This window comes from Triticum dicoccoides, chromosome 4A (genome assembly GCF_002162155.2).
Source record: "Triticum dicoccoides isolate Atlit2015 ecotype Zavitan chromosome 4A, WEW_v2.0, whole genome shotgun sequence".
NCBI lineage: Eukaryota > Viridiplantae > Streptophyta > Magnoliopsida > Poales > Poaceae > Triticum > Triticum dicoccoides.
In genome coordinates, this window is record NC_041386.1 from 677,907,498 (window position 1) to 677,919,074 (window position 11,577).

Here is an 11,577-nt window from a genome sequence, read left to right on the forward strand (position 1 = left end):
CCAGACGCCAGGGACCTTGGCGTCACCGAAAAAGGTCAGAAACGAAAATTTTTTCGGAACGAGGTCAAATCGGGATTTAGTTTGCCTTAAGGGTCAGAACAGTAATTTTGTCCTCAATCCCACACGCCGAGGCCTTCCACGATACAGAGCCCAACCCCTCCGATTTGGCCTGTATTCTTGCCTCCCGCAAAAGAAAACGTTTCGAGCCCGTCTTTTATCCCCCGCTTTGACCGAAGCAGCCATCCCCACCCCGCACGCCTAGAGGAGGCGACGCCGAGGAACACCCCGACGGCGCCGCCAGGTAACCTCCCTTGTTGGCCCTCCTCCTCATCCCCGCCGCCATTACTCCTCCTCAATCCCTCCGCCGAACCTTCTCCTCATCCCCTCGCCATCTCCTCTGCCACCCCATGACCAGAGGGTTGCCGCATCTCCCCTTGCCCATGGCCGCCATGGCCTGTCGCTCCCCGTCCGCCGCCGCTCCTCCTCCTCTTCCCGTGCTCCGGCGTGCCTCCCACCAGACCCCTCCTCCTGTGCTGCCGGTTCCCCATCTCCTCTTTGTGGTTAGCTGCCAGATCCCCCTCGTCTACCCTTTGTTCTTCCCTGGCTTTGCTTTGCAGTTTCTGAATCTTGTAAATTCTACTGTTGCTGCAGTGTAACTCTTGTAAATTTATCTGATAAGTACAATAGTTACTTACTTGTAATCTGCCCTGGCCGAATATTAGTTACACAAGATCGATGAAGTTCCAGGCCCTGTGAGGAATGCTAGAGCGCTTAGATAAGTATATTTTGTTGTCAGGGAGATTTTGTTGCCAGGGTATGGAATGATCCAATTAGGGGTGCTGCTCCCTTGCGTTGTAAATTCCTGGCCCTGTTCAGTATCTGTAATTATCAGGAAATTACAGTTGCTGACTTCAAAAAATTTGAGGGTGATGACCTTTTTAGAAGGAACCTCCACCCGCCTCTTATGGATCAGTGGAACGATCTGGTTGGGGTGGTTAACTCTTGGCATCTTTCCGATGAGACAGATGGCATTCGATGGAGATTGGGGAGTAAAGGTAAATTCTCGACCAAATCGGTATATTCCTATCTGAAGAGAAATCTGGCAGGATGTGATTTCAGGGGGATATGGAAAGCAAAAATCCCTTTAAAAATTCAGATTTTTCTCTGGCAACTATTCCAAGATGCGGTTTTGACTCGAGATGTCATGAGAAGGCGAAAATGGACAGGAAATCCTAAATGCTCGTTTTGTAATGAAGTGGAAACCTCACAACATCTCTTTTTCACTTGTCCTGTGGCTAGGGTGGTGTGGAGGACAGTTGGGTGTGTTTTTGGCACATCGTTGTGCCCAAACAACCTTTGGCAGTATTTCTCCTGGTGTTACATCTTCCTCCCTGATGGGGCTAAATTTTATACTTTTGGTTTGGCAGCTATGTGCTGGGCGATTTGATCAGTCGCAATCAGGCTACCTTTGAGCACAAGTCTCTTAAAAGTCCTTTTAATGTGGTGTATGCTGCTTGTGGTTTTTTGACATACTGGGCGGGTTTGATGGCTGGTGAGGACCGGGAGTCCATGGAGCGTGGAGCCAAGATGCTGAGGTCGAACGCGTCGGCGATGATGAGGATCTGTGCACCACCGTCAACGACGAACTGATGCTGCTGCACCATCTAAGAAACTTCATCGATATGTCTGCCTAGTTTGGTTAACTCCACTCCTGCGCGAGTGTTTTTGGTCTCCCTTGAGTTTGCCCGTGGGCATGGTGGTGTTGGACTGTTATAGCTCCTGTTGGAGTTTGCCTGGTTCTGTTAGGTCTAGAGGTTTTGCGTGATGCTAGGTGTCACTGGGTTTTCGCCCCGCGATGAGCTGCTCGATGACGGGTGCTCATAGTGGGTTTCCCAGTGATGCTTTGATCTCGCCTTACCCCTTTCTAGTTTCCTTATGCTGTAGTCGTTTATGTTGGGTCGTATGCGGTGAACTTTGTATTTCCGTTATGCTTTTAATGGAAAGGGGTTATGGCCCGGGTCAAAAAAAAGGAGGTTTACCAGTTGGATCTATAATTACACAAAAAAGGCCCAAGTTTGGATTTTTGAAGCACAGTACATCAGAGCACTTTATTTTGAAAAGTTGTTGCTGTAGCACTTATTATTGTTAGTAATTTCTAAAATATTTCATAGTTTGCCATCCAAACGGGTGTCACATGCATTTCTAAAAATATTTGTTAATTTTACTGCTACATAATCATTCAATTATACTCACACATTGTATAAATTTTGATTTGATGCAAATAAGATGCAATTCCATAGTTTGCCATCCAAATATGATTTGGTATTGAAACCTCCTTGAGATTCCATGAGTTCTGGCGAATTGGAATTACAGTTTCCTCACCGAATTGGAATTGAAACTAATTCAATACGGAGGCCTCCGATACAGACATCCAAACGCAGCGTTAACTAATATTGTACTAATAGGTAAAGCAAATGAACTCTGGCGTAACATAGACTAACCTGATTGAGGTCCTTCCCTTCTCATGCCTAGGCTCATCAGCACAAGTGTCTTGGTCCCCCAGCACAGCCTCCATTCCTCTCTGAAAATGAACAAACATCAGGTAAGAGGTCATGTGATCTTGCTCTTGCATAAAGAAGAAGAAATCCTGTCAACAGTCAACACACAGCAACAGCAGCTGCAGCACTTACCACCAAAAGCTGGCCAGCTTCTTCATGCTTGCCTTTCATTCCAAGGCGGAGAACCTCCGCAGCTAACTGGTTCGCATTCAGCTTCCAAGCGCGAACCGAATGTGGCACCTTATTTGACGGGACTCATCAGTCGGCGAATCCCTATTGGGTAGGCCCAGTAACAGGTTTGGTACTGCTTTGTTCGTTGCGGGTTTTTTTTTTCTGTTTGCAGTTTTTTTGTTCTGGTTTTGTTTAGGTACTCCCCATCCGTTTTTGTCAAGATACTCCCCCAGCTGGTATTATGAGGATTCTAGAAGGTTCCATGCATGGGTTTTTTCAGTTTCTTGTCTTCACTTTCTTTTGCTCGTTTTTCTTTTCTTTATCTTTTTTTTTTGCTTTTTCTTTTCATTTATAAATCTACTATTTTCTATACATAATATTTTTCAAAATGAGGTGAACTAGTTTTCAATGTATTCTGAACATTTCTTTCATATATGATGAACATTTTCTAAAATATATGCAAAACATTTTCTTGTATATACGGTTAACATTTTGTAAATACACACTGAACATTTCTTAAACACAAACTGAACATTTCTTTATATATATGGTGAACGCTTCTTAAATACACGTTGAACATTTTCAAAACATATGTTTTTTCTGAAGTCTTTTTTATACATCAAATTTATTTTAACAGTAGTTTTTTTATAAATATATTTTCCCGATATTTTTTATTTAGTTAATATATATTTTTGCACAAAAATTAGAACAACGTAAATGGGCCACAACTCTTCCAGTCCATTTAGGTCGACGTGGGAGTGTCCTGTTCCCTAATGGCCAAGCTTGGTTTTGCACGGCAATGGATTGATATTGTTATGAGTATGGTCTCCTCAGTTTCTTTCTCCGTGTTGTTCAATGGTGAGAAGCTTGATGCTTTCAAACCATCAAGAGGAATCCGACAGGGAGACCCAATTTCTCCTTACTTGTTCTTGATTGCAGCAGAGGGCCTTTCGTGCCTCCTGAAATCCAGCTCTCAGTCATCAAATTTAGCAGGTATTAAGGTGGCTCCCTCGGCGCCCACCATTAATCACCTTTTGTTTGCAGATGACAGCATGTTGCTTTTCAAGGCCAATGTGGAGGGGTCAGTTGAAGTGTCAAACCTGTTGGATACATATTGCAATGCATCAGGACAGAGAATTAATCATGAAAAGTCCTCTATTTTCTTCAGTAAAGGGTGTCCTGGGCCGGTCAGAGAAGCAGTGAAGAATTCTTTGCAGGTCCATAATGAATCTCTCAGTGAACGTTATCTAGGGATGCCTACTGATGTTGGCCAATCCAAGAATGGGACCTTTAAATATCTAAGAGATCGAGTATGGGAGAAAATTAAAGGATGGATGGAGAAGCTTTTATCAGCGGCAGGGAAGGAAGTATTAATCAAATCGGTGGCACAAGCTATTCCGGTATTTTCTATGTCATGTTTCAGACTCCCCCGAGGACTGTGTGAGAACATCACTTCAATCATACGCCAGTTCTGGTGGGGCTCGAAGCAAGGAAGAAGAAAGCCAAGTTGGGTGGCATGGGACGTGTTGACAAGACCAAAGCACCTCGGAGGTTTAGGTTTCCGGGACTTAGAGATCTTTAATTTGGCGCTCCTTGCTAGACAAGCATGGCGCATAATGACCAATGATACGTCCTTGAGTGCCCGAATGCTCAAAGCCATATATTTTCCGGGAAGTAATCTTCTAGACGCCGAGTTGGGGTCCCACCCTTCTCAGATTTGGCGGGCGATGTTGGATGGGCGTGACATTTTGGCACAGGGAATCATACGCAGAATCGGAGATGGGACAAGTACGGGCATATGGATACATAATTGGATACCTCGGGATAATTTCAAAAGGCCTATCACATCTCTGGTGACTAACCCACCGGCTATGGTGAGTCAGCTCATTGATACCTCAACCGCTGCTTGGAACGAGAACTTGATCAGAACAGTCTTCACACGTTTTGATGCGGAGGAGATCCTCAAAATACCTTTGTGTACAAGAATAATTTCAGATTTCTGGGCCTGGCATGAGGAAAGCAGTGGCATCTTCACAGTTCGGTCGGCATACCGAATGATCATACTTACAAAGCTTAGTAGAGAGAGTTGGATTGAACAGGAAGCTAGCACTTCGGCCTCCCAATCAGAGAGCAATCATTGGACATCAATATGGCACATTAAAGTTCCCTCCAAATTGCGAGTTTTTGTTTGGCGACTTGCAAGACAATCTATACCTTGCAGGGTTCTGCTCAACCATCGGAATATGGCTACGACAGATACATGTTTGCTGTGTGGGGCCCGCGATACATGGCGGCATGCTCTACTCTCTTGTCCGATGGCAGGGAGCGTGTGGGCGCTCGCACCTGATAATATAGTGGAGACTATGAGTGGCCACTTGGAGGAAAGTGCAAAGGATTGGTTGTTTGCCTTACATGAAATATTAGCCAATGATGATTTTGTTCGGCTGGTGGTGACACTATGGGCGATCTGGGGAGCAAGGAGAAAGGCCATTCATGAAGATATATTTCAGTCACCACATACATTACAAGGTTTTATCAACTCTTATTTATCAGAGTTACAGGTGATCAAAGAAAGAGCTCCAGCCGCACGAACTAGCAGTGCCATATCGCAGCACATGGCCCGCTGGATTCCACCAGAGGCCGGATGTGCAAAGCTGAACGTTGATGCGGCGGTGTCACGCCGTGGTTTTGGGGCGATTGGAGTTATCTGCAGGGACCAACAAGGTGGCTATATGGGCGCTTCTGCCATTGTCTTCAGATATATTGCGGACCCAACAACGCTTGAAGCTTTGGCAATTAGAGAAGCTATGGATCTAGCCGATGATCTCTATGCCCAAAGAATTCATGTGGCATCGGACTGCAAGGTGGTGATTGATGATATTCAGAAGAAAAACTTGTCGAGTTATGGGGCTATAGTTCAAGAGATTATAAGCCATTCTCTTTCCTTTACTTTTTGTAATATAGTTCATGAACGAAGGAGCTCAAATTTTGAAGCTCACAATTTAGCGAAGCATGCACTTACCCTGGGAGCTGGCCGCCATGTTTGGCTGGGGCATCCAGGGAATCTTCCGTCCGTCCCTGTAAACATTGTGACGAATTAATAAAGCTTCGTGGAATTGTCTCAAAAAAAAAATCTATCTGACGCCTGATATAGCACAACTACCATTTGTCATGCACAGTGGAGTCCGCACCGCTCCTGGCAGCTACAACTCTTGACCCAGGAGCGGCGAGTCGCCATGCCATGGCCCCGAAGCGTTGGCCAAATTAGTGCAAAGCTAGAACTTCAAATAAATTGGAGCGGAATAGTTCCCATCACATCTCAAACAAGAAGTAAACCCAATGTAAATTCTAACACAGAAATGTTCCCCATTTTATGATTATATAATACCAGAATTCGACAATCTTCATGCACAACCAAGTCCCTGCGCCCGTATTATTACACACTAAAAACAAATAAATAAGTAGTCTACTATAACTCTAACAATATATATATAAACAGATCAACTCTCCCCGCCTCACGCAGAAAACCCATCCAGCCAAACCATACACGTGGCAGACGGCCATGGGCCTACAGGCTGCTGCTCGACGCCTCCATCATGCCGGTGCGGATCTGGTCGCCGATGTCCTTGACGTGGCCCGGGCCGTGGGGGATGAACACCGTGGTGGTCTTCGAGTTGTCCCCGAGCTCCTTGATGGTGTCGAAGTACTGGGTGACCATGATCAGGTCCATCACCTCCTTGGCGCTCGTGCCCGACACCGAGTGCGAGAAGTTGAGGATGTTCTCCCGCAGGCCGTCCGTGATGGCCTGCCGCTGCTTGGCGATGCCGACCCCCGACAGGTACTTGGCCTCGGCCTCCCCTTCCGCCTTCTTCACCAGATGGATCTTCTCCGCTTCTCCTTTGTAGACGCTCGCAAGCTGGAGCCGTTGGGCTGTGTGATAAGGGTTGACAGGCTAAAGTGAGCACACATTGCATATAAACAGAACTGCTTAGAACCTAAACAAGTGTACTCTATTAGAGAACAACCATATGAAGCATGAGAAGAGAAGACAGCAATTTAAGAGTTGGGTAAGAACTGAGATAAGTTTTGAAGACAATCCAGCATGTAATAAACATTTCCTAGGCTGCACAACCTGAAAACAGGACTCTGGATACAGATACACTACTGCTCAAAACAGCATTATACCTGCATTTATGTCGTTCATTGCTCTGCGAACAGCAGCATCAGGGATGATGTCAACCATGAGAATGTGCTCAATGCTGTAACCATAATCTGACATCACCTGGACAAACAGAGGTAGCATTCATCAAGTTTCCATGCAAGGCCAAAAATACCAGTGCTCAGCAGACCATCCAAGAAGATGATGTACATAACACACGATCAGTTCCTCAAGAGATGGTACAACAAGAAACTACAAAGCATTGCCAATAATGGAGGGGGGAACCGTTCTTTTAGGGGACAAACACACATTAGCAATCAGCAATAAAAATAAGGTTAAGCAACAGATAGCATTGTACAAATCATAGTTAAAAAAGGTGCGCCTAAGCGAGCGCTTAAGCGCGCCTAGGCTCTAGGCGTTGGCAAAACGCATTGCACATAACTACACTTAATCTGTGCATAAGTGCGCATAGGCATGCGCTTTGGTCAGTAAAGCGCAAGGCGGTGGCAAAACGCACAATTAACGCCTAGCGCTTTTTTGAACTATGGTACAGATCAGACAAGATTTTGGTTCTCAGAAATTAAAACCAATCGTCAGAGGAAGAAATAAACAAACATGATGTTTATAATTTGATAACCATGTACTTGTCTGAGCAGTGAGATAAGTTGAACTGAACTACTTCAGTGGTATTAAAGTGAATCATAAATCCAAGTTTCCCAAAAGTGTAGTAACATCTGTCGGTATCATCAGAATAGCATTTTCAGCAGTTACAAAAACAAATTGCTGATCAATCCAGCAGACTGATTTAAATACATGTAACAATGTGCCATGGCCGTATGTAATACACGTAACAAGGAAAATAGGTTAATGGAGTTACCTTTTCAAGCTCCTCAAGTACAGCCTTTGCGACATCATTCTTTTGCTCAAAAAGACTGTCCAGCTCCATTCTTGGAACTATGGCTCGAACCACTATTTTGCAGAAAAAGAACACCAGCCACCAGCTTAGGCTTTGAAGAAACAGTATAAACGGCACAGCAAGATACTAATATTTACCATCAAAGACGTAGGACTGAATTTGCTGTTGGGGATTCTGCAACTCGTAGAATGCATCGTCTGCATTCTCCTTAACAACCCGGTATTGAATTGTACAGATCAGCTGAACAAACACATTATCCTGCAGGGAAAAAGAGATCATCGGTTGTTTCAGCAAGTATAGAAACAAGCAAAGCCATCGATGTTATGACAATGGCCCTTCAATGACACATATTTCCCTTTGATTTTTAACTACTATGGCCTATCCATCATATGGTCAGAAACTCAGAATGTGTGAACGATTGGGTTATTATGGCCAAGTTTCCTAACATCTACCATCAGAAGAAAAATTAGATAAGAAGGAAGGTTTGCTCCAGCTATAAACCCAATTCAGTTGCAGATGACCCAACATTGTGCAAGCAATGTTCTCCCACTTCCACACGTAATTTCTCGGCCAATATTAATATCATCCCAAGACGTAAGTACGTAACACTACTCTATTTTTCCTCACATTCAGAGATACTTGAGCGGCAATAGCTAGCATCCCTGCGTGCAGCGATCTCACTGTAACACGACAATTATTTGATCTTTGAACTACCAAGCACCTCCCAAAGGACAACCCAGAACTGGTTTGGAACGGCAAAACAAAATTTCCCCACTAGCTTCCATGGGGATTGCAACAACCCGCAAACACATATGCATTATTATGTGTCTACTGAAGTAGAAACTAGTAACATGACATTATTGACAGGGTCGCTCCACTGGACCAGACACAGGGGCAGGGATGGGCCCCGGGCGCAGAGAGTTCTTAATTTGGCGATTTTTGCAGGCTTGGCCAGGGGTGTTTCAACTCATGGCAACCACCTTCCCGACGCTGCAGATAGTTGGGCAACCATCCCAGCAGGAGCAACTGCATCTGCTTCTCTTACAGCAGTTGGTCAGTATTAATCGCGAATCTAGCGCCGTCGAGTGAGAACGGCGATCGATCGATGATCGATCTAGGGCAGGCCGTCATCCATCAATCCAGGGGGGAACAGAGCAGAGCAGAGCAATCGTGACGTGGCAGGAAGGAAGGGAGGCGAACCTTGGTCTTGGTCTCGACCTTGACGTCGAGCGACTGGACGCGGGTGGAGAGGGTCCCGGCGACGAGCTCGCCGGCGAAGGGGTTGAAGAAGTGGAGGCCCGGCTCGGCGAGGCGGAGGAAGCGGCCCCACTTCTCGACCACCGCCACGTTGGCCTGCTCCACGCACCCGCAGAAGAGGAAGAAGGCGCTCACCATCTCCGCCGCTCCCCTCCTGCTCCCGCCTCGCCGTCCGGCCGGATGGATCGCTCGATGGATGGATTCCGGCGACGGATTCGGGGGATTTCCGTTCCGATTGCGGTGCGCGGCGCTTACTTTTCTCCCCTTCCGACCCGCTTTACCCTTTTCTTATTTGTTTCTGGTTTGTTTTATGTGCGGGTGCGGCACGGAAGGAAGCCCCGTGCGCGTACGTGGGAGGCGTCCTGGCCGTGCGGGCACGGTCCACGTGGCGCCGGGGAGAAAAGTGTGCCGGGACTACTTCCGGAAAGAGAAGATATTTCGAGATAGTACTACTGCTACTCGATGAAATGTCTTTTTTTTAACATAAGTACAGACATAAGCGCTCATATCTTCGAGAGACTGAGCCGGCATATCATCTTGAGATTTACGAAGTCACCGTAGGCGCCTCGTCGTCGACGGGAACGTCTCCTCCCACGCACATCGCCGGAAATCCTGAAATAAATCCAGGAATAATGCGAGCATCAGGATTTGAACCCTGATGGGTTGGGAATACCACTGTCCACCTAACCAACTCAAGCATAGGTTGATTCGCACTCGATGAAATATCTGGTGAACCAAGTCACGGTAGAAGCTCCGTATATAGAAACTATATCTGGTGGAAATATCTACTCAATCAGGGTTTTCTACAAAAGGTTTACTACCTGCTTTATTACCCCTTTTTATATTTTAGGTCAAACTTTGACCTTTATTTTAAATATTAAAATATACCCAGAAAATAGTATCATTGGAAACCTCTTTCAAATATGAATCTAATAATACAGGTTTTGTGACATACAACTTATACTTTGATAGTCAAATCTACGATCAAAGTTTGGCACAAAATACGAAGGAGACCAATAAACCCAGACGGATGTAGTACTAAAACTCGATGGCTTTTGAAAAAAACAGTGAGTAATTGGTTTTATGCAAACCGAGCCAAAAATGTGGTAGTTTTGTGCAATTAACTCAATATATCTAGGGTTAGCAGTGCCTAAAACCTACCCGCAAAAAAACAAATTCTAAAACTGAAATAGGATAGTTTTTTTGAAGGGTGATATGGGATAGTTGACATTTGCACCGAGCACCGTCAAGATCTGGCTTCTCGCCAAGCTCATATAGAAGCCCCACTCCTCTCCAAGACGTTTTGTCGTGATTCTTGGACGTTGATTGTTTCTGCTCCTGTTGCCTCTGTGCCTTGGCAGATATGCCGTTGCGGTCTGCCTTGGAGGGGCAGGTGGAGTTGCTGCGCTCGGAGCTCCTCGGCATTGCTTCCTTTCGGCTCGAGGAAATGGTTTAACCCCTACGCGATGTTGTTGACTCCACGCAGAGTTGGATGCTTAAGATGGGAAACTTTCTGGAGCGAGCTCTCTCAGGTGCCGTATGGTACTGCAGACCATTTGATGTGTCTCGCCCCTTGGTTGTGCTTCATGTCAACCTTGAGGACAAGAGTGGAGCTGGGCTTCATGGATGTTTCTCCCCCTGCTAGGGTCATCTTGTCGTTGTCTGCCTCTTAGGGTTCATGCATCGATGTGGTTGTGGCTCCGATGCTACAGATCATGCCAGAGCATCTGGAGCCATGTAGAGAACCGATTTCGCCTCTGTCTGTGGAGCAATTGAAGGTGGACTCGTCGGCGACCTCATGCGAGGGGCAGGATTCACCTATGTCATGTGAAACTAGAGGTGCTTGAGTCCATCGTGTCGGTGGTTCCTATGGCCGATGATGTTGGTGCCGTCGGTATGTTGGCGCGTGCTCCTTTGGAGCCCAGCTAACCGCTCACCCTGGTGGATGATGGAGGTTTTGATGTTGCCGTCACCCATTCGCACGTGACGATTGGCCACGTGGAAACTGTGCCTGACAAGGTTGATCTGATTCTCTTCGAGGTAGAGCTTCACAGTTTGCTCAAATCGTTTGGAGGCGGCTAGTCCTGGATCTGGCAAGACGGTTGTGGAGAAGACTCTCAGAAGCAAAATTAAGAAGAGTGCCACCACAGCAAAGGCGTCTGCAGTTGCTTGATGGATGGTCAATCAGTCTCTTGAATTGTTCATAGGGTATGGCTTGCCTTTGTGGTTTTGGTGGTGTTGTGGTCTTCGCTCGAGGGGGTTTCTTTGTAGGGGTTGGTGGTCATTGTGAGTTGGGTTACTTGGGTATGGTTGTCGGGCTGATCGTATGCTTATGGGATTGCATGCTCTGTGAGTAGTCCACGAATGGTTGGTTGGTGACCGTTTTCTTGCCCAATTTTCATTAATTAATTAGGCAATTCTCTTCTCCAAAATTAATCGATGAGGCAATTTTTTTGCCTCCCTTTAAAAAAAGAGAAACATTTGCATCTTCGATCCCTTCATGGTCGGATGAAGGC

At 46.0% G+C, this 11,577-nt stretch overlaps 1 protein-coding gene across 1 annotated transcript; it reads right to left on the reverse strand.

Annotated features, from left to right (window-relative positions):
* Positions 1-6,071: 6,071 nt before the first annotated feature.
* LOC119287894 (hypersensitive-induced response protein 4-like) lies at positions 6,072-9,362 on the reverse strand. The gene is made up of 5 exons (XM_037567517.1): positions 9,005-9,362; positions 7,942-8,062; positions 7,766-7,857; positions 6,915-7,011; positions 6,072-6,659 (listed from the first exon to the last, which is right to left on the reverse strand). Exons 1-5 carry the CDS (start codon positions 9,197-9,199, stop codon positions 6,298-6,300), a joined length of 867 nt encoding a protein of 288 aa, XP_037423414.1. The 5' UTR covers positions 9,200-9,362; the 3' UTR covers positions 6,072-6,297.
* Between the last annotated feature and the right edge of the window lie 2,215 nt (positions 9,363-11,577).

What these genes read in the sequence shown, in the direction of transcription:
- LOC119287894 (XM_037567517.1), bottom strand. Translation starts at nt 9,199, where the DNA reads ATGGTGAGCGCCTTCTTCCTCTTCTGCGGGTGCGTGGAGCAGGCCAAC. An exon ending in TACTTGAGGAGCTTGAAAAG is followed by an intron (nt 7,012 to 7,765) that starts GTAACTCCATTA and finishes CTGTTTGTCCAG; the next exon opens with GTGATGTCAGATTATGGTTA. An exon ending in AATGAACGACATAAATGCAG is followed by an intron (nt 6,660 to 6,914) that starts GTATAATGCTGT and finishes CTTATCACACAG; the next exon opens with CCCAACGGCTCCAGCTTGCG.